Consider the following 23193-nt stretch of genomic DNA (forward strand, 5'->3'; position numbering starts at 1 on the left):
CTGCTCTCCCTCAACTAACCTCCACTTTCTTGGTGTCTGCTCATGTAGCAGCTTCTCTTTCAATTCCACACCCTGGCTTTTCAGAATCTTTTCAGGTTATTTTATGCCAGCACATCAGAGGCACTTCTGGGAATTCAGCAGCAAGTGGCCAGGGCATAACAAAGCCATTCCAGTCTAACTAGAGTTAACCATGAAATCTTAGTATTTCAAAAATTCTATGAATTCTGTATATAGAAAGAAAAGCTTTCAAGCTTAGGAGTAACATGAAATACCAAAATAATAAATAGGTTCCAGGGGCAGTGGCTCACACATTTCAGCACTTGGGCAGGCTGAGGTGGGAGGCTCGCCTGAGGTCAGGAGTTCAAGACCAGCATGGGCAACATAACAAAGGTCCATCACAACAAAAAATTAAAATAAAAACTTGGCTGGATGTGGTGGCTGCGCCTGTAGTCCTAGCTACCCTCCAAAGGCTGAGGCGGAGGAATGCCTGAGCCCAGGAGTTGTTCAAGGCTACAGTGAGCTAGGATCATGCCACTGCACTCCAGCCTGGGTGACAATGAGACCCCGTCTCTAAAAAAAAAAATTTTTTTTTTTAAATTAAAATTTAAAAAATAAATTAATACCTTTTTCTCTCTCACGCATACACACACATTTTTTATGTGGTAAGCCTGATACAGCCAACATGAAAACCAGATGCTTTAAAATACCTCAAAATTCAGATCAAATATTATATATCCTAAATTTTGTTTTAAAAGTCACATATAATCCACTAATTTCACTATTTTTGGTGCCACTGAATGATGTATGGTTTGAATTTCTTTTTATGACATTTTTAAATTCAGTTTGAAAACCTGCTTTAAATTTACTGAAACCAGAATTAATGAAACTTTTTTGAAATTTTGCTTTTAGAACTGGGGAGTGATGGTTCAGGGTCAGATGTGCTCACAGTTATGGGTGCTACTTCTACTGAACCTGGTTGAAGAGGTTCCAGCGACACTTGAATAATAACTTTTGTTTCAGGAGGTAATCCTTCTAGTTGTTTAGGCTTCTTAAACGTTTGATGACACTGGGTCTTGTGCTCCATTTTCTCCTTGAAAGTTAAAAACTGTAGTCGGCACTTAGAACACTGATGTACATTCTTTCCCCAATGGCCCCTGTAATGACACATGTATGGTGTTGCAGTTTTGAAAATTTTGAGACAAAAGGGACAAAGCAAATTCTTTGTGTTTTCATGGCATGTTCTAAAATGTGTTTCCACATCAGCAAAGAACGATGATCTGTAATGGCAAACATGGCACACGTAGGGCATTTCACCAGGCTTATGAATGTCCTTCATGTGTTGTAAAAGGACCTGATCTGTTTCAAATGACAATTCACAGATCTTACAGACAGTAGAGGGCTCCTGGGCAGTGTGGACATTTTCGATATGACACTGTAGCTGAAAGGGAGTGGGAAACTGCCGTTGGCAGTGCTGGCAGGTGGTATGGTTTTCCCAGCTGTCGTTCCTCTGCTTCTCAAATTCCAAATGATGCTTCACGTGATTCATAAACTTAACATTTTTTAGAACTTTCAAGCAGCTGAGGCATTTAAAGGTGGTATGAGTCTTCTGTTCTGGCTGCCCATCTCCTTTATGCTGTCCATAGTAAAAGTCACTAAGTAACACGACTGGATTTTCTTTCTTGGGATCAAGGGTCTTGTTTTGGCTTACTAGACTCAAAATGTCTGTTTTTGCCAATTCGTTTTCCCTATCAAGATTTATATTTATAGGCTTGAAATGGATATTGTCCTTTGGAAAAGTTTCTGGAAAAGGTGCTCCATTCAGAACATGGCTTAATGAGGTATGCACATTGTTTGAGGGTGTACTTTGCTGAGTACTCACTGTATTCACTGTATGAAAGGTATCTGAAGGGGATGAAGCTGAAGAATATCCTTCCATAATTCCATCCCTGAGTTTAGACCTTTTGGGATTTATGCTGTTTACTTCAGAAGTAGAAAGTCGCTTTGATACACAAGGACTTTCATTTATACCTCCTACTGAAAGTGCTGCACTTACTGGATGATGCAATGAACCTGTGAATGTAATCAAAGGAGAAGGCAGTTCTGAAGAGCTATTAGGCACAACTTGTGGTGAACTATTTTTATAATCAGGTTTAGACAAAGGCTCAATAATAATAGGACTATCTGCTGATCTCGATTCAAGTTGGGAAGCTGGCAAGACAGTCACTGCTTCTGATGTAAGGGTCTCATGACTTGTAGGCTGTAATTTGTGAGCAGTATCTTTTCTAAGGTGACCATACTTTCTTCTCCTTGACCATGAACCCGGGGTGACTCTGTTCAAAATGTTTGAAACGACTGGTTTTGAATTTGAAGTCACCCCAACAAAGATTAGCTCAGCATCTTCATTTACATGTTCTACACCAACAAAGATGAGCTCAGCGTCTTTGTCATCTACTTGTTTGGTTTCTTTTATGTTCTTTTGTGGTTCAGGCTCTTTTTCTTCATCACATGATTGCTCCATTTTCTAATTTTTAAATTCTGGAACAGTGCAGCCACAAGTCCCAATTCTTCCTTGATATAACTGCCACCTAAGTACAAACACACTATACATCAGTAAATACAAAAAATGCATTATCTTATTTAATTATCTTCCAAAAGGCTAACTTTTTTTTTTATAAACATCACTATTTTACAGACAAGGCCACTGAGACTGAAAGAGGATAAATAACAGCTTAAAACCTATGATAAAAGATCAGGTTCCTATGAATCCAGAATCATGACTTTCCTGCACTGGTTATGCTCTCTCCCATTTAATAAGAAAGAAAAACCTTCCAGCACCTAATCATTACGCAAAATTATATGAAAAAGGCACATACTTTTACAAGGGCACTACTGTGCAGTGTTTAGAATGGACTCTGGAGTTGGAAAATAAGCTGGAATCCTTAGCCTGCCACACACAGCTGCATCCTCTTTAGCAAGTTTTTACTATTAAATGTAGTTTGCTATCCTAAAGGCGAAAAATCTTATTCCTTAGACTTACAGTAACAGTTGTTTTTTAAAAGCATCACCTATTCAATTACAGTAACAGTTGTTTTTTAAAAGCACCACCTATTCAATGGCAGCTTGTAGTGGAATTGGAAGAAAATTATATTAAATGAACATATCTCTATTGATTCATATATAGTAATCTCATGAACATTAATATAGAAAAGACATATTAAATTTACAGAGTTAGAGTACCTACACATAGCCAACAAACAGTACAGCACAATGTCAAGTACTAGGCAGATAATATCCAAACTCATGGCCTTCATTATAATCCATTCACTAATGTTGCCTAATTTTTCCCCTCCAGTCCTGACTTACCCACTGAACTTAAACACGACAGTCCTCCCTCCCTCAATCCATCTCACTCTCTTCTCAATATGGCAAGCAGATTGACTCTGATAAACCAAGTCAGGCTGTATCACTGTTCAGCTCAAAACCCTCTAATGGCTTTCTGATTAAGAGTAAAAGCTCAAGTCTTTCCAACGCCTAGAAGACCACACCACCAACCCCACATACTGCTCCTGCAGTTGTCTCATACTATTCTCCCCATCCACTTCACTCTGGCCACACTAACCTCCTTGCTATATTTATTTAAATTTTTATTTTTATTTTTATTTTATTTTATTTTCTTGAGACAGAGTCCTGTGCTCTGTCACCCAGGTGCTATCTCAGCTCACTACAGCTCCACTTGCCAGGTTCAAGCGATTCTCATGCCTCAGCCACCTGAGTGGCTGGGACTACAGGTGCGTACTACCATGCCAGGTTAATTTTTGTATTTTAAGTACAGATGGGCTAGTCTCGAATTCCTGACCTCAAATGATCCACCTGCCTCAGCCTCCCAAAGTGCTGGGATTACAGGTGTGAGCCACCACACCTGGCCCTCCCTGCTATTTCTTGAACATACTAAGCTCTTTACCTTGCTCAGAGCCCTTATTCCCTCCAATATGAATGATCTTCATTTGGATATCTGCATGGCTAGCTCCTCACTGCCCTCAGGGCTCTATTCCAAGTATCCTTCTCAGTGAGGTTCTCAAATATTCCAACCAACCTCTAACCCATATTCCTAATCTCTTTTCCCTATTCTTTCATCCCCAAGCCCTATCACTGTTTAACATATTATAATCTTATTTATTTTTATTTTTTACTGTCCATCCAGTGGAATAAAAACTCAAAAGGGCAGGTATCGTATCTTTTGTTGACTGTTCTATACCTAGCACAAAGAAGTACCTGGGACAGGACAGGTGCTCAACAAATACAAAATTTGTTAAATGAATCAATAAATAGTAACTCTCCTTCATAAGATCCTTTTTTTTGAGACGGAGTTTCACTCATGTTACCCAGGCTGGAGTGCAATGGTGCGATCTCGGCTCACCGCAACCTCCGCCTCCTGGGTTCAGGCAATTCTCCTGTCTCAGCCTCCTGAGTAGCTGGGATTACAGGCACGCACCACCATGCCCAGCTAATGTTTTGTATTTTTAGTAGAGACGGGGTTTCACCATGTTGACCAGGATGGTCTCGATCTCTTGACCTCGTGATCCACCCGCCTCGGCCTCCCAAAGTGCTGGGATTACAGGCTTGAGCCACCGCGCCCGGCCGATCCTTTATTTTTAAAGAAGATTATGCTCCATTAATTCCACATTTTCTATGAATTTACTCTGAGAACTTTATCCATCAGAAATTCTGCAGGCCAATAAAGGACTTAAAGCTGCTGGCTTATTACAAATATTTGACCACGAGCAATAGTTTAAAAAATTATATGGAGTTCAATTACATAAGCACATACACATAACTACCTTTACTACACATGGTATATTCTAATATTTTCTATTTCTTTTTTTTTTTTCTTTGAGACACAGTCTAGCTCTGTAGCTCAGGCTGGAGTGCAGCGATGCAATCTTGGCTCACTGCAACCTTCGCCACCCAGGTTCAAGCAATTCTCCTGCCTCAGCCTCCCAAGTAGCTGGGATTACAGGTGACCACCACCATGCCCAGCTAATTTTTGTATTTTCAGTAGAGACGGGGTTTCACTATGTTGGCCAGGCTGGTCTCGAACTCCTGAGTTTATGATCCACCCACCTCGGCCTCCCAAAGTGCTGAGATGACAAGCGTCAGCCACGGTGCCCGGCCTCATTTTTCTTAAATTAACCATTGACCCACAAAATCAGTTAAGCTTCATGACTAAGTCACTACTAGTTGTTTGAAAAACTGGACTAATGCTAGCAAAATGTAGATATTATAAACCAAGGTTCATAATGCACCAATTTCCAAAAATATATCAAGATTCACTGTATCCCAAAGTGGACCTTCAAACCGGCATAATCAAAACTGTAAAAATTTAACTGCCATCTAATACATGCCATGCACATTGTTTTAATTTTTTTTTTTTTGAGACGGAGTTTCACTCTTGTTACCCAGGCTGGAGTGCAATGGCCCGATCTCGGCTCACCGCAACCTCCGCCTCCTGGGTTCAGGCAATTCTCCTGTCCCAGCCTCCTGAGTCGCTGGGATTACAGGCACGCGCCACCATGCCCAGCTAATTTTTTGGTATTTTTTTTTTTTAGTAGAGACGGGGTTTCACCATGTTGACCAGGATGGTCTCGATCTCTTGACCTCATGATCCACCCGCCTCGGCCTCCCAAAGTGCTGGGATTACAGGCTTGAGCCACCGCGCCCAGCCTTTTTTTTTGGGGGGGATGGAATTTCACTCTTGTTGCCCAGGCTGGAGTGCAATGGCACGATCACAGCTCACCGCAACCTCTGCCTCCTGGGTTTGAGTGATTTTCCTGTCTCGGCTTCCTGAGTACCTGGGGTTACAGGCATATGTCACCATGCCTGGCTGATTTTGTATTTTTAGTAGTTTTGTATTTTTAATATATTATATTTATATTGTATTATATTAGTATTTATATTGTAATTTTGTATTTTTAGTATTTTCCTCTATGTTGGTCAGGCTGGTCTCGAACACCCAACCTCAGGTGATCCACGCACCTAGGCCTTCCAAAGTGCTAGGATTACAGGCATGAGCCACCTTGACCAGCCTGTTTTAATTTTAATTAGGATATCAGTATCTAATTTTTTAACATATATACAATATTTACTCCTATAAATATGTGTATCACCTTGGAAGTGAATTTAAAAAGGAATACACCATGCCCAGCCCCTTCCTTATTTATTCTAAAACTATTATTTTGTTTGCCTATTTCTGGCCAGATATTGTGACAGTGGTAAATGCATGAAGCATACAGGCTAGTGTGTCATGAATAGTGATTTACAACTTAATTAGTAGATACATAATGCCAGAAAAAATATAAGGCAGATATGAATACACTACTCTTTGGAGTCAACTAAAATTGGTTTATTCTGTGTATTACACAACTTCAATCACCTACCTCCAAAATGATGCCAGCTAGCCCAGTGTTTCCTAAGCATTACTGACATTTGGGACCAGATAATTATTTGCTGGGGGCTGTCAAGAGCACTGTAGGATGTTTAGCAGCAACTGTCATCCCTACCCACAAGATACCAGCAGCAATCCCCCAGTGTGGCAGCCAAAAACGGCTTCAGGAATTACCAAATGTCCTGTGGGATAACTCCTGACCAAATCCAATCTTCTTCTCAGGATCACTTCCACATTTCCAGTAACCATCTTCTAAGGTAATTCTAAGTGTATTTTTTAACATCCTCTCTAAAAAAAAATATTCTGGCTGGGCATGGTGGCTCATGCCTGTAATCCCAGCACTTTGGGAGGCCAAGGCAGGTGGATCACAAGGTCAGGAGTTCGAGACCAGCCTGGCCAACATAGTGAAATCCTGTCTCTACTAAAAATATAAAAAATTAGCCGGCTGTGGTGGCAGGTGCCTGTAATCCCAGTTACTCAGGAGGCTGAGGGAAGAGAATCACTTGAACCCAGGAGGCGGAGGTTGCCATGAGCTGAGATCACACCATTGCACTCCAGCCCAGGCAACAGTGTGAGACTGCGTCTCAAAAAAAGAAAAACAAAAAGTAAAAAAAAAAAAAAAAAAAAAAAATCTAAATCAAAATTATTAATATTTTCCAATATTCTAAAAAATGAGACGATACTCTGGCATGGACATTAAATTTATCCAAATATTAATTTTTTATTATTATTTTTCTTTTCAAGATGGAGTCTTGCTGTGTCACCCAGGCTGAAGTGCAGTGGCATGATCTTGGCTCACTGCAACCTCAGCCTCCTGGGTTCAAGCGATTATCCTGCCTCAGCATCGTGAATAGCTGATATTACAGGTGTGCCATCATGCCCGGCTAATTTCTATATTTTTAGGAGAGACGAGGTTTCACCATGTTAGCCAGGCTGATCTCAAACTCCTGACCTCATGATCCACCCACCTCGGCCTCCCAAAGTGCTGAATTACAGGTGTGAGCCACCGTGCCCGGCCAATCTGAAGATTAATTTTTAAAGCCCCAATGCATTTATGACTTACTAAAGTTATATGAAGGGTTTGTAGACAGAGTGAGCACTAAAATGCCTAATTCCTGAATTCTGGTTTTGTCCTCTTGCTGCTAAAAGTGACTTAGTGCACACCTATTTCTGATGTTATTGCTCTTAACTGCTTAGTCTCTGGGAATTAAAAGTCTCATTAGATTCATTTTTTCACTCTCTATTTTTTAAACCTGTTCAAACCTTCTCTACCTCCCAGAAAATGTCAAAGTACCTTCTAAGCCATTCTAAATAACTTTTAGAGCATTGCTAATTTTACCTTTCACATCCATTCCTACTAATGGCCCCAGCCCAGGCCCCACCTCCTAGGTTTAGGTCCACTGGTTACTTCATTTTTGTACACTTGTACGAGACCCTAAATTGTTGTCTCTTTTCTCTGTCCTTCAAATTTTATAACATACCATCACTAGACAGATCTTAAAACACCACTGTAATTATATCATTCTACTATTTCTAAGTGTTAAATGAGTCCTCTAATTCTAGAGAATATTTTAGGTGTACATAATTTGGGTTACGCTATGGGCTGAACTGTGTGTCTCCCTGCCCACCACCCCTAATTTGTATACTGAAGCTATAACCTCCAATGTAATGGTATTTAGAGATGGGGTCTTTGGGTGATAATCAGGTTAAGATGTATTTATGAGGATAGGGCCCTCATGATGTGATTGGAACCCTTATAAGAGGAGATACCATAGACTTTGCTTCCTCTCTGTCATGTGAGAACACAGCAAGAAGGCTGTCATCTACCAGTCAGGAAGAGAGCCTCCACTAGGGAACCAAATTGGCCAGCATCTTGATCTTGAACTTCCCAGCCTCCAAAAATCTGAGATATGAATTCTTATTGTTAATAAACAAGAAACACTTAAATTGGATTCCAATAACATTGCTGGACTTCCCACCTACCTGATCTTGGTTAGATTTCTGGCTGCTATCCATACTGATTAACCCTCCATCCAACCACCACTCAAAATGAAAAAGAGGAATAGAGCAAGAATCAGGAACAAAGCTAGTAAGTTAATGAACAAGTTCATTAAGAACAAGAGTAGCACTAGACCATAAGAGAGTTTTCTTCTTCTCCAGATGTCCAGAGACCCTTTTCTACAAATGTCTACCAATAGATGAATGAACTCTTATTTTCCAATTTACCAAAATCTTGAGACACTGGGGTAGGAAGGTTAGACATGCAAAGACATATCAGATCTAAAGGGTCTGTCCTCAAAAATCAATTCTCACCCCCGTGATGGGAGAAGCCAACAGGAGGGCTTCAACTCCAAAGAAAGCTGAGAGATCGGTGGATGACAATCCGCCTTCCAGATTATTTCTGTGTATTCAAACAATGGCCCTTCTAGTAGATCATTGTTATAATCACACACAAGTTTTCTTTAAGGCATCAGTCCCTGTTGAGTAACTTCTGTGATTAGATTTTAGGCCACCAGGACTCCTTGGTACCTATCTCTACCATCTTCCCTTGCCTATCACTTTCTTCATCCCACTGCTGCTTTCTCAAAATCCTGCCCCACCTCCCTCACTCTCCATCTACAGTACTCATTCCCTACCCCCACCAATAACTCTACACATTTGCTGCCTTAGAATTGAATGCCCATTAAATACAGATCCTTGGGGTAAATGGGAGTTTTATAGGACCCTTAAAACTAAAGCAAACATTTGTGTTCCATCCTAGGGCAACTAAATAAAACAAAAATAACTTTTTCATAAATTTTTTTTTAAAAATGCTTTTTCAAAAATAAGCTAAGGATAGTAGAGTGGTGTAAAATAGGCTTGAAACTAGCCTGAGAAGCCAGGCGATGTAGCTCATGCCTGTAATCTGAGCACTTCGGGAGGCTGAGGCGGGCAGATAACCTAAGGTGAGAAGTTCAGGACCAGCCTGGCCAACATGGTGAAACCCCATCTTTACTAAAAATACAAAAATTAGCCAGGCGTGGTGGTGGGTGTCTGTAATCTCAGCTACCTGGGAGGCTGAGGCAAGAGAATGGCTTGAACCCAGGAAGTAGAGGTTGCTGTGAGCCAAGATCATGCCACTGCACTCCAGCCTGGGCGACAAAGCAAGACTTGGTCTAAAAAAGAAAAAAAAAAATCTACTAGAAGGGCTATTGTTTGAACGCACAAAAATAATCTGGAAGGTGGGTTATCATCCACTGATCTCTCTGCTTTCTTTGGAATTGAAGCCCTCCTATTAACTTCTCCCATCATGCCGGTGAGAATTGATATTTGAGGATGAACCTGTTAGGTCTAATATGTCTTTGCATGTCTAATCTCCCTACCCTAGTTAGAGTTCTGCATGGGATCTACTCTTTTTTTTTTTTTTTGAGACAGAGTCTCACTCTGTTGCCCAGGTTGGAGTGCAGTGGCGCAATGTCCGCTCACTACACCCTCCACCTCCTGGGTTCAAGCAATTCTCCTGTCTCAGCCTCTGGAGTAGCTGGGACTACAGGCACACGCCACCATACCCATCTAATTTTTGTATTTTTAGTAGAGACAGGGTTTTACCATATTGGTCAGGCTGGTCTCAAACTCCTAACCTCAGGTGACCAACCCGCCTTGGCCTCCCAAAGTGCTAGGATTATAGGCGTGAGCTAGCGTGCCCAGCCTGGGATCTACTCTTAAGCAACAGAGAAAATCAGTCATTTTTCCCTTTTCCCTTCCCTTCCTCCTGTGAGCAGAATCTTGGTCAGAAGAGTCTACAAAGGAGATTTGACAGCATAGCAGTTCAAACTAAAAGTGGTCTGATAGTTCAGAGTCAAGTTTCTTCACTAAAACTGAGAGGATTTTTTTGTTTGTTTCTTTGTTTTGTCTGTTTTGTACGTGAGACGAAGTTTCACTCTTTGTGCCCAGGCTGGAGTGCAGTGGCGTGAGCTCGACTCACTGCTGCTTCCACCTCCCGGTTCAAGTGATTCTCCTACCTCAGCCTCCTGAGTAGCTGGGATTACAGGCACATGCCACCACACCCAGCTAATTTTTGTATTTTTAGTAGAGTCAGGGTTTTACCATGTTGGGCAGGCCTGTCTCGAACTCTTGACCTCAGATTATCTGCCAGCCTCGGCCTACCAGAGTGCTGGGATTACAGGTGTAAGCCACCATACCCAGCCTAAAGCTGAGTTTTTAAAGTACTTGGAGAATAATTTAATGAGGGGTTGTGGAGGACCACAAAAAAGACAACTAAAAAAAGGCATAACAAAGTCAATTTGTTAAATGCTCAGCAACAGGGTGAGGTTAAGGGGAATGGCAGAATAAGGACCTACAAATAGCTGCTCCTTCATAAAAGCAAAGAGAACACTAGCAAAAACTATAAAAATCACATTCTTTGAATCCTGGAAATTAACAAAAGGTTGTGAAAAATCAAAAAATTTTAGTGCAAAATGGTTTGGCAGTTCCTCAGAATGTTAAACATAGACTTATGATCCTACAAATCTACTTCTAAATATATACTAAAAGAAATAAAGGTACTCAAGTACATGTATACGTGTTTATAGCAGCAATTCAATAATAACCAAAAGGTGGAAACAACCTAAATGTACATCAATGGATGAATGCATAAACAAATCATGGTATATATATACAATAGAATGTTTATTCAGCCATAAACAATATACATGCTACAACATGGTTTTTAAACCCTAAAAACTGACCATGTGAAAGAAGTTAGGCACAAAAGCTCATATATTGTATGATTTCATTTATAGGAAATATCAGAAATAGATAAATCCATTGATATTAAACAAAGATTTGTGGTTGCCAGAAGATAGGGAAGGAGAAATGATAAGAAATTGTTTACTGGGTAAAGGGGTTTTATTTGGAATGATGGAAATATATCAGAACTAGATAGAGGCAGCACACATACAATATTATGAATACACTAAATGTCACTAAATTGTTTACTTTAAAATGACTGATTTTATGCTATATGACTTTCACCTCAATGAATTATTTCTTAAAAATAAAGAGGGTATATTACAGAAATAAAGAGAATTATAAAGGAATACTATGAAAAATTATCTGCCAACAAATTGGATAACCTAGATGAAACAAATTCCTAGAAAGACAAGAACTAATGAACTGAGTCAAGAACAGAAAATATGAATGGATCCAAACAAGAGATAGAGTTAGTAATCAAAAAACTTCCCAAAATAGAAGCCCAAAATCAGACAGCTATGCTAGTACATTCTTAATATTATAAAAACAATTTACACCAATCCTTCATAAACTCTTCCAAAAATTAGAATTTTTGGAATTCCCAAGTTTTCGGTCTGGAGGACAGAAAATTTTGCACATCATTCTATAAGGTTAGTTACTGCTGATACGAAAATCAAACCAAGAAATCATACGAAAAAGAAAACTACAGGCCAATATCCCTTATAGAGGCAAAAATCTCAACAAATGTTAGCAAACAAAATCTAACAACATATATAATGATTACATACCATGACCAAGTGGGATTTATTTTAAAAATACAAGGTTGGTTCATTCTATGAACATCAACCAACATTATATCATTTTAATAAAGGACAAAACCCACACCTGTCTATAGAAAAAAACACTTGACAAAAGCTAACATCCTTTTATGATTTGAAACAAAAAACAAAACGACTAGGAATAGAAGGGAACTTTCTCCACCAGACAAAGGCATCTGTATCAGACTCACAGCTATTAAAATATCATACTTAATGGTGAGACTGAAAGTTCCCCTGTCCTAAGATCAGGAACAAGACAGATGTTCACTTTCACCACTTCAATTCAACGCTGTACTGGAGGTTCTACAGCCAAGGTAATTAGGCAAGAAAATGAAGCAAAAAGCATTCAGATTGGAAAGGAAGAAGTAAAACTATAAGGGAGATGATAAATACAAGTAACTCAATTTTTTAAAAGGCAAAGAACTTGAATAGACATTTCTCCGAAGATGATATACAAAAGACCAAGTAAATATGTTCAGCGTCATTAATCATAAAATAAATGCACATTAAACTCATCATGAGATACCACTGCACACCTATTAGGACGGCAACTATTAAAAAAAATTGTTGGAAAGAAATTAGAATCTTCACGCACGGTTACGGGATTATAAAATGGTCTGATTACTATGGAAAATGGTACAGAAGTGCCTCATAAAATTAAAAGCAGAACTACTATACGTTCTGTCACTCTTACTTCTGGGTATACGTCTAAAAGAATCTGAAAAGAGGGTCTTGAAGAGATATTGGCACACCCATGTTCACAGAAGGACTATTAAAATAGCCAAGAGGTAGAAGCAACCCAAACGTCTATCCAAAAATGAATGAATAAACAAAATATGATATATATATACAATGGAATACTACTCAACCTTAAAAAGGAAGAAAATCCTGTCACATGCTACATGTTTGAACCTTGAGGATATTATGCTAAATAAAACAGAGCAGTGACAAAAAGACAAATATTCTTATATTTATATGATTCTGCCTGCATGAGGTAACTAAAATACTCAATAGAAACAGAAGGTAGGGGCCAGGAGCAGTGGCTCACACATGTAATCTCAGCAATGTGGGAGGCCAAGGTGGGCAGATCACCTGAAGTCAGGAGTTCGAGATCAGTTTGGCCAACATGGCAAAACTCTTTCTCTACTAAAAATATAAAAATTAGCCAGTTATGGTGGCGGGCACCTGTAAACCCAGCTACTCGGGAGGTTGAGGCAGGAGAATCACTTGAACCCAGGAGGTGGAGGTTGCAGTGAGCCGAGATCACACCGTTGTACTCCAGCTGAGCAACAAAAGAGAAACCTCGTCTCCACGAATAACTGAGATCAGATCTATGGTTCACCCAGCCATGGTGGCACATGCCTATAGTCCCAGCTACTCAGGAAGCTGAGGCAGGAGAATCTTTTGAGCCCAGGAGGCAGAAGTTGCTATGAGCAGAGATCACACCACTGCCCTCCAGCCTGGACAACAGACCAAGACTCCATCTCAAAAAACCAAACCAAAACAAAACAAAACAGTAATGGTTAGCAAGGGCTAGGGGCAGAGGAAAGGGGTGAGTCAATTGTTTAATTGGCACTGTTTCAGTTTTGCAAGATGACTACTAGAGATCTGCTTCACATCAATGCAAATACACTTGAAACTACTGGATTCCTCATTTTAAAATGGTTAAGGTGGTAAACTGAATGCATTTTTACCACAATAAAACAATTCATTTTAAAAACAGGCCCCAGCCAGACATAGTGGCTCACTCCTATAATCCCAATACTTTGGGAGCCAAGGTGGGTGAATCAGTTATGGTCAGGAGTTGGAGACCGGCCTGGCCAACATGGCAAAACCCTGTCTCTACTAAAAATACAAAAATTAGCCAGGCACAGTTGCGCGCACCTGTAGTCAAAGCTACTTGGGAGGCTGAGGCAGGAGAACTACTTGAACCCAGGAGGCACAGGTTACAGTGAGCCAGGATCACGCCACTGCATTCCAGCCTGGGCAACAGATTGAGACTCCATTTCAATTTAAAAAAAAAACATAGGCCAGACATGTTGGCTCACGCCTGTAATCCCAACACTTTGGGAGGCTGAGAGGAAGGATTGCTTGAGCTCAAGAGTTCCAAGATCTGTCCAAGCAATGTAGTAAGACCCCTTCTCTAAAAAAAAATTTAAAAATACAGGCACAGTGGCTCATACTTGTAATCCCAGTATTTGGGGAGGCTGAAGCAGGAAGACTTAGTGAGCTCAGGAATTTAAGACCAGCCTGTACAATATAGTAAGACTCTACCTCTACAAAAAATTTAAAAATTAACCGGGCGTGGTAGCGTATGCCTGTGGTGCCAGCTACCCGGGAGGCTGAGGTGGAAGGATCTCTTAAGCCCAGAAGGTGGAGGCTACAGTGAGCTGTGATCACGCCACTACACTCCAGCCTTGGTGCCAGAGTAAGACTGTCTCAAAATACATACATATATATTATTTTTTTTAAATTTAGCCGGGCATGATGGCACATGCCTGTAGTGCCAGCTACTGGGGGTGGAATGAATGAGGTAGGGTGGCAGCTGAGATGGGAGAATCACTGGAGCTAGGGAGGTCAATGCTGCAGTGGGTCATAATTGTGTCACTGGACTGTAGCCTGAGCAACAGAGCGAGACCCTATCTTAAAAACAAACAATAAAAGAATGGGCTAAGGATTTTTCCAAAGAAATACACTTTTCCAAAGAAAATACACAAATGGCCAAGAAGCACCTGAAATGCTGCTCAACATAATTATTAAGGAAATGCAAATCAAAATCACAATAAGCTATTACTTCACACCCACTAGGTTAGTTATAACCAAAAACAATCTCAAGTGTTGCAAGAGATATGCAGATATTTGAACCCTCATATACTGCTGGTGGCAATATAAACGGGTACTTTGGAAAAGTTTGGCAATTGCTCAAAATTTAAATTTAGAGTTACCATATGACCCAACAGTATCACTCCTAGGTATATATCCAAGGTAACTGAAAATGTAATATATATATATACATATATATATATATATATGTATGTGTGTGTATATATATATATATGTATATATATATAAATACATAAGCTGGCTGACATATAACCATAATGCTGCTACAAAGTGCAAACAACCAAATGTAAATTAATTGATGAATGAATAAACAAACTGTGATATATCAGCGCAATGAAATACTATTCAGCCAAAAAAAAAAAAAAAAAATGAAGTACAAATAGGCCTACAATACAATGTACCTTGAAAATACACTAAGTGAATAACGCCAGACACAAAAGGCCACATATTTTACGATTTTACTTATTTCCAGAATAAGGCAAATCCATAATGACAAAAATAAAGTAGCAGCTGCCATGGGCTGGTTGAAAAGAGGAATGAGGAATATAGTAGGTTTGAAAAACGGCCCCCAAAATACCAGGTCCTAATCCCTCAAATCTATAAATGTTATCTTACTTGAAAAAAGGATCTTTGCAGATGGGAAAATTATCCTGGTATACACAGGTAAGCCCTAAATGCCATCACAAGTGTTCTTGTAAGAGAACAGAGGGAGATTTCACATATACTCTAGGAAAAGGTGACGTGAAGACAGAAGCAAAGATTAGAGTGACATGGCCACAAGCCAAGGAATGTCACATCCACAAACTATGAATGCAGAGAACGGATTCTCCATTAGAGTTTCCCAGGGGAGTATTCCCCTGCCAATATCTTGATTTAGGTCTCATGAAACTTATTTTGGACTTCTGACCTCCAGAACTAAGGGAGAATAAATTTTTGTTGTTTTATGCCACCAAGTTTGTGTTAATTTGTTATGGCAGCCATGGGGAAGTAATATAGGGAGTGACTGCTAATGGATACAAGATTTCTTTAGGGCCGATGAAATGTCTTGGAATTAGATATTGCTGATGGTTATACAATTTTATTAATATGCAATACTAAAAACCATTCAGTTTCGTGCTCCAAAGGGTGCATTTTATGGCATATGAATTATATCTCAAAGAAAAAAAGCCTAGCAACAGGCTGGTATAACCCTCCATCTCCCAACAACTGCTGCTAATTTTTCTTTTTTTATTTTTTTTTAGACAGAGTTTCACTTTTGTTGCCCAGGCTAGAGTGATTCTCCTGAATGAGCCTCCGGAGTAGCTGGGATTACAGGCACACACCACCACCCCCAGCTAATTTTGTATTTTTAGTAGAGATGGAGTTTCTCCACGTTGGTCAGGCTGGTCTCAAACTCTCAACCTCAGGTGATCCGCCCAACTCGGCCTCCCAAAGTGCTAGGATTACAGGCGTGAGTCACTGAGACCAGCTGCTGCTAAATTTTCAAAGCACCATTAAGTAGACTGAATTCCTAACAAGGGTTAAGTAATTAGGATAATGGAACAATGCAAGCTAATCTAGCCAACAAAAAGAATTAAGCTAGTATCAGGTGGTCAATTTATAAACTATAGTGGGAGTCACACATTCCCAAGGATGGAATAGTTATATCCCCTTGCAGAGTGAACACTTCTCCGATACCAAGGACTTGGAGGACTAAATAAACTTTATGTAGGATTACCAAATATGCTGGTATGACCAAGGCAGTTGCAGTTTAACCTGCTGTCCCTGTGTAATTATGGATAGTTGCCACTCTTCAGTCTTCAATAAGTCCTTTAGTTTAGATAAATTATATAGTCAACCTAGTTACAAGGAATCTAGAAGTTTCAAAAAGCTGGGAGAGCATATTCTATGCCGGTCAGATAGCACCTTTCATGACTCCCTATGTAACTTGGATCTCTGCAATTGGAATTGGGATGCTCCCAGGGAAAAAAATCCCAGTAAGACTTCTGCAGAGCATTCACATTTTGTTTCAAACTTATACAACACCAATACTTAAGCTCAACTCTCAGAAATGTATCATTCAGTATTATCCAAGTGACTAATTTATACACTGAAGGGAAAGAACAAGGAATGGACCTATGTACACTTGTAAATTTACAAGTATAAGAAGCTAACAAAGAATAAGATTAAAATAGCTTGTGCTCACATTAACTGTTAAAAGCCAAAAGGTGAATGTCACAATTCTCTTTTCGCGTATAAAATTGACCCTAATGTAGTATTTTAATATTGCTGCATGAGAATTGAGTTGGTGGGGGAGTACGTTAAAAAATTAGGAAGAAACTGTTCCTCTACAGAAAGAAACATCATATAAGATGTGTAGCCAAACATACATGTTTGATGTTCTGATGTCCGCTATTTGGGCGGAACTATAGCTATAAAATAATGTGTTGAATCAGTAGAATTAAAACACATCCCAGTCCACAAAAAACTAAGAGAAATTATACAGGAATGATCAAGAATCTGCATAGTTCTGATAATCTCATGACTAGAGAGAAAAGGGATGGGGAAGCATCAAGGTGGCATTTGAGAGAAATTTAAGAAGACCATTCATTCAATAAAAGTTTGGTAGGCCAACAAAGTGCCAGGTGCTGGCCTGGGGATACAGCAGTGATCCAAAGTCCTTCACTTCAGGGAGCTGACATTCCAGAAGGGGTAGTCAGAAAATAATGTTTTTAAACAAAAGTAGGATGGTTATATAAACACTAAGGAGAAAAATAAAGTAGGAAATGAAGGCAGGTTGACATTCATATAACATGAAAATGACTATCTAGAGAAGAGTACTCCAGCAAAGGGAACAGCAAACACAAAGGCTTTGATACTGGAGCACTTAACACATGTAAGGACTGATCAAGAAAGAGGCTAGCATGGTGGGCCCAATAAAAAGGGTGACAAGTTAGAAATTAGATAAAAAATGAACTGGTTGTGGTAGAGAAAAACCAAGATCATGTAAACCATTCTAAATTCTTCAGCTTTGGCTGGGTGCAGTGGCTCACACCTGTAATCCCAAGTGCTGGTCTGGGGATACAGCAGTGATACAAAGTCCTTCACTTCAGGGAGCTGACATTCCAGAAGGGATAGTCAGAAAATATTTTGTTTTAACAAAAGTAAGATGGTTATATAAACACTAGGGAGAAAAATAAAGTAGAAAACTTTGGGAGGCCGAGGCGGGCAGATCACGTGAGGTCAGAAGTTCAAGACCAACCTGGCCAACATGGTGAAACCCCATTTCCACTAAAAATACAAAAATTAGGTCAGGCACAGTGGCTCATGCCTGTAATCCCAGCACTTTGGGAGGCCAAGGTGGGCAGATCACAAGGTCAGGAGATGAAAGCCATCCTGGCCAACATGGTGAAAGTCCGTCTCTACTAAAAATACAAAAATTAGCCAGGTGTGTAAGCGTGCATTTGTAGTCCCAGCTACTCGGGAGATTGAAACAGGAGAATTGCTGGAACCCAGGAGGCAGAGGAGGCAGTGAGCCAAGATGCCACTGCACTCCAGCTTGGGAAACAGAGCAAGATTCCATCTCAAAAAACAAGAATAACAATAATACAAAAATTAGCTGGGTGTGGTGGTGGGTGCCTGTAATCCCAGCTACCTGGGAAGCTGAGGCAGGAGAATTGCTTGAACTCAGGAAGCAGAGGTTTCAGTGAGCCGAGACCCCATGATTGCACTCCAGCCTAAGTGACAGAGTGAAACTCCGTCTCGAAAAATAAATAAAAACAAATTCTTCAGCTTTCACCCTAAGTGTGATGACAGATTACTGGAAGGGTAATACGATCTGACTTTCATCGGGATTGCTCTGGCTACTGTGTGGAGAATGGACTAGAGAGAGTTAACAGTGGAAGCAGAAGACAAGAAGCTACTGAAGTATTACAAACAAAAGACGATGGTAGTATCAAACAGGGTGGAAAGATGGAACTACTAAGAAGTCAGACTCTAGATCAAAATCTAGAAGGCCCACAAGGTTCATTGATGAATACATCAATGGGTTTGGAACGTGAAGGAGAGGAGGAGGACACATAAGAGGTAATGCTGAGCAGGTATATCTATGAGATCAGAGCTCAAGGAGAGTTCTGGGGTAGGTACTTAAATTTTGAAGTCTTCAGTATGTAGCATTATTTAAAACACAAGACTGTATGAGATCACTCAGGGAAAGAGGTCTGAGATCCAAACCCTGGGGCATTCCATCGATTAGAGGTCATGGAGATGAGAAGGAGCTGGGAAAGAAAATTAAAAAGAAACAATTATTCGAAGCCATTCAAGTGAGAGGAGAATCAAGAAAGAGAAGCATCCCAGGGAGGAGAAAAGGAACAACTCTAATATATGCTGCCAATAGATCAAATAAAATTAAGAAAATCAACTAAAACTGACCAATGAATTAAGCAAAGTGGAATTCACTGATGACCTTTACAACAGTGGGTTTAAGGAAAAATGAGAATAGGAAATAGCAAATACGGACAACTCTGGAGAAATTTTCCTGTAAGGACAAGCAAATACAAAATAAAATAAGCACACGGGGGATGTGGCATCAAAAATGAGATCTTTAAGGTGAGGTGACAGTACAATCAGTATGTTTGCTACGTTAATGATCTGGAGAGACAGAAAACTTAACCCTAGACAAAGAGAAGTGTTGCTAGAATAATATCCTTAAATAAACAAGTGCACATGTAGAGATTTTGGCCTTACCAAGAAGTCAAATTATTCACCCAGAGTAACAAGACAATGCTTTGAGATCATATGGGAAAGGGTTAAATGGAAGATACATGGCTGTGGTAGCCATTCTCCAAGATGGCCCTAAATGAATCCCACTTCCTAGAATTCACACAGTTGTAGCCTTCTCCCACACTGTAACAGGGTTGGCCTGTGGGACCAGGGACCAAGCACACACAGCAGGAAACGATGGTATGCCACTTCTAAAATTAGGTCATAAAGACTCCGCACTTCTTTATCTTGGGTACAAGGTCTCTTGAATTGTTTGCTCTGAAGTAAGCCAGCTGCTTTGACATGAGCAGCCCCATGGAGACACCCAGAGTGACGATCTGAGGCCTCCTGCCAACAGCCCAGCGAGTGAGCTTAAAGGCGGATGATCCAATCCAAGTCAATTCTGCAGAGACTGACAATCCAGCCAAAAGTTTAACTGCAACCTCATGAAAGACCCTGAGCCAGAACCAGCCAGCTAAGCCACTCTTGGATTCCAGACCTTCAAAAACTACAAGGTCATAACATTTTTTTATTTTAAGCTACTAGGTTTTGAGACAATTTGTTACACAACAGTTGATAACTAATACAATGGGTCTTACTGAGCTGTAATCACAAATTGCTGGGCATAGAATTCACCTATAATTTCACCTACTAGCATCATGACTTCAGGTGACCTCCCCCACGTCCAGCTGCATGGAATTACCTCATGAAATAACAGCCCTTGAGAGAGAGAGTATGATAAAAGAAGTCGGCTTTATAAAACTTAACATCCATGATGCTCTTACTTTTTTTTTTTCTTTTTTTTTGAGAGGGAGATTTGCTCTGTTGCCCAGGCTGGAGTGCAGTGACGCAATCTCGGCTCACTGCAACCTCTGCCTCCCAGGTTCTAGCGATTCTGCTGCCGCAGCCTCCTGAATAGTTGGGAATACAAGCATGCACCACCACTCCCGGCCAATTTTTTTATATTTTTAGTAGAGACGGGGTTTCACCATGTTGGTCAGGCTGGTCTCCAACTTCTGACCTCGTGATCTGCCTGCCTCGGCCTCCAAAAGTGCTGGGATTACAGGCCTGAGCCACTGCGCCCGGCCAGTTACTTTCTTTTTCAAGAGATCTGGCAGAAGAATGCCACTACCTTCCTCTCCTTTCTCAAGAGAGCAATTTAGAGGGTTTCCCGAATTACTTACATCAACAATTGGCCTGAACTAATCATACACATTCAGAGTCCCTCAGTAAAATATTAAATACTAAACAGGGGGCCGGGCGCGGTGGCTCACGCCTGTAATCCCAGCACTTTGGGAGGCCAAGGCGGGCGGATCACAAGGTCAGGAATTCCAGACCAGTCTGGTCGACATAGTGAAACCCCGTCTCTTCTAAAAATACAAAAAAATTAGCTGGGTGTGGTGGTGTGCACCTGTAATCCCAGCTAGTCAGGAGGCTGAACAAGGAGACTGCATGAACTCGGGAGGTGGAGGATGCAGTGAGCCAAGATTACGCCTTTGCACTCCAGCCCGGGCGACAGTGTGAGACTTCAGCTCCCCCCGCCACAAAAAAAAAAAAAAAAAAAAAAAGCCGGGTGCGGTGGCTCACGCCTGTAATCCCAGCATTTGGGAGGCCGAGGCGGGCGGATCACGAGGTCAAGAGATAAGAGACCATCCTGACCAACATGGTGAAACCCCGTCTCTACTAAAAATACAAAAATTAGCTGGGCGTGGCGACACGTGCCCGTAGTCCCAGCTACTTGGGAGGCTGAGGCAGGAGAACTGCTTGAAACCGGGAGGCGGAGGTTGCAGTGAGCCGAGATCGCGCCACTGCACTCCAGCCTGGCGCCTGGCGACAGAACAAGACTGTCTCAAAAAAAAAAAAAAAAGTACTAAACAGCCATGTTTTAGCACAGGAAAGGGCAAGAGAGCGAAACTGAAGAAAAAAGATACAACTTTGGCACGTACTGAAGAGACCTCTCTCTTCTTACCTCAGGTTTACCACGCAACTTTTAAGAACTTGAGCTATGCCAGGCAGCAGAAGGTCACATCCTTGAGGTAACCAGAGAGAAGCATTAGTTACTTACATGTTAAAAGAATATTTTCGATCCCACCGCCTACCTGACATTGCAATGTGGGTGTTTTGTCAGTCATCTCACACTTAACCAGAAAAGTGAACTCCACTTCCCCCGTATCTGTTCCTCCAACCTACCCTTAGTAAAGGACACATCCCGCCCGCCAAATGCCCACATCAAACGCCTCCCAGTCACCCTAGGTCCGGGCCCTCACAGCAGGGACTCCATTAGAGCACGGGGGCCGCGCAGTAAACAAGACACAAAGACGCTGCCGCAGGGGAGAGAGGCGGATACGTTTAAATGCCTCAGGGGGTCTGGGCCTACAGATCTCCAGAAGGAGGGAGGGCCTGGGGTTACAAAACAGGTTTCAGATTTTTAAATATATTGAGCGCCAAAAGAGAGCCCGCGCGGGCCATGGGGGAGGGGAGCGCACTGGGAGGCAGGAAAGGGCCCCTTCTCCAGAGCCTGGGCCCAGCCCGGGTGGGGGCGCCCGCGTGGGGGAGGGGAGGCTGATGCGCAAGCAGCGCCGGCCGAGGTTAGGGAAGTAGGTGCGCCTGAGGGGACTGAGACCCGCTTCTGCCCTCGCTCTCAACAGAAAGCGGCTGCAAAGGCCGCTCCGGCAGCGCACGGCCAGGCGCGGTGTCGCGACCCGCAGGGCTGCGACTGGCCAGAAATCCCTCAAGTTTCCCCTCAGGGAGCGCTGAAGCCGCGCCACGCCCCCGTCCTTACCGGTTTCAGCTGCCGCTCCTGAGCTGCCGGCCACGCACCGGTCCCGGAGGCGCTCCCGGGGAAAAGCCGGCGGCGACTACGCCTCCTCAGGCCCCCGGCGCCGCCAACGCGCTCGCCTCCACAGGCGCGCGTCCAGCGGAGACCTGCGATTGGCTGCCAGGTGCGGGCGCGAGGTCGGCGCGGCCAGCTGGGCGCATGCGCGCGCTCTGATGCCCCTGGTGGCGAATGCAGGACGCGGGGTTAGGGTCAGAGGGAGGAGGGCAGCGGCAATGCCCCTGAGGCCCTGGAAGGATCTCTGGTAGTCAGGGCTCCAGAGTTGAGGCGGCCAGGACTTGGCGCCGGAGAGGGGCTTCCAATCCATCAGGGGACAGTGGGCCCACTAGTAGTCCAGCTGTTATAATCCTAAGGTGTGGTCCCTTGGCTGACTGTCCATGCTTAAGGGATCTTGACGAAACAGCGGAGCCTTACATCTGTCCTCTCCAAGTTACATCTGGAGCCAGTCGAATCCAGCCTGCCACCTGTTTTTGTACAGCTGGCAGGAAGCTTAAGAACAGATTTTACGGGTTTTTTTAATGGCTAAAAAAAAATAGGAGAATATTATTTTGTGGCATGTGAAAATTGTATGAAATTCAAAATTCAGTGTCCATAAAGTTTTATTGGAACAACAAGCATACCCATTCCTTTAGGTATTGTTTTCCTCTTTTCCTGCTACAACAGCAAAGTTAATTAATTGCCAAGGACCATGTATGAAAAGCTTAAAATATTTACTATCTGGCCCATTACAGAAAGTTTGCCCACCCTCAATTTATTTGCAGCTTTTGAATTTTTTTGAAATT

At 41.7% G+C, this 23193-nt stretch overlaps 1 protein-coding gene across 4 annotated transcripts; it reads right to left on the reverse strand.

The window, feature by feature from the left end:
• Positions 1 to 819: 819 nt before the first annotated feature.
• ZNF280B (zinc finger protein 280B) lies at positions 820 to 22657 on the reverse strand. 4 transcript variants are annotated; one of them, XM_032272108.1, is made up of 3 exons: positions 22358 to 22657; positions 21545 to 21605; positions 820 to 2585 (listed from the first exon to the last, which is right to left on the reverse strand). In XM_032272108.1, exon 3 carries the CDS (start codon positions 2516 to 2518, stop codon positions 878 to 880), a length of 1641 nt encoding a protein of 546 aa, XP_032127999.1. In that variant the 5' UTR covers positions 2519 to 2585; positions 21545 to 21605; positions 22358 to 22657; the 3' UTR covers positions 820 to 877. The 4 variants fall into 4 exon arrangements, 3 of the variants coding, with proteins under 3 accessions (XP_032127999.1, XP_032128000.1, XP_032128001.1); XR_004266351.1 differs by lacking the exon at positions 820 to 2585 and adding an exon at positions 18538 to 19091; XM_032272109.1 differs by lacking the exon at positions 21545 to 21605 and having other exon boundaries at positions 22358 to 22474.
• Positions 22658 to 23193: the final 536 nt, after the last annotated feature.

Source organism: Sapajus apella, unplaced genomic scaffold (assembly GCF_009761245.1).
Source record: "Sapajus apella isolate SASKATOON/1434 unplaced genomic scaffold, GSC_monkey_1.0 scaffold288, whole genome shotgun sequence".
In the NCBI taxonomy this organism is placed as follows: Eukaryota; Metazoa; Chordata; class Mammalia; order Primates; family Cebidae; genus Sapajus; species Sapajus apella.

Excerpts from the sequence above, each read along its gene's own strand:
- ZNF280B (XM_032272108.1), bottom strand. The coding sequence starts at position 2,518 with ATGGAGCAATCATGTGATGAAGAAAAAGAGCCTGAACCACAAAAGAAC.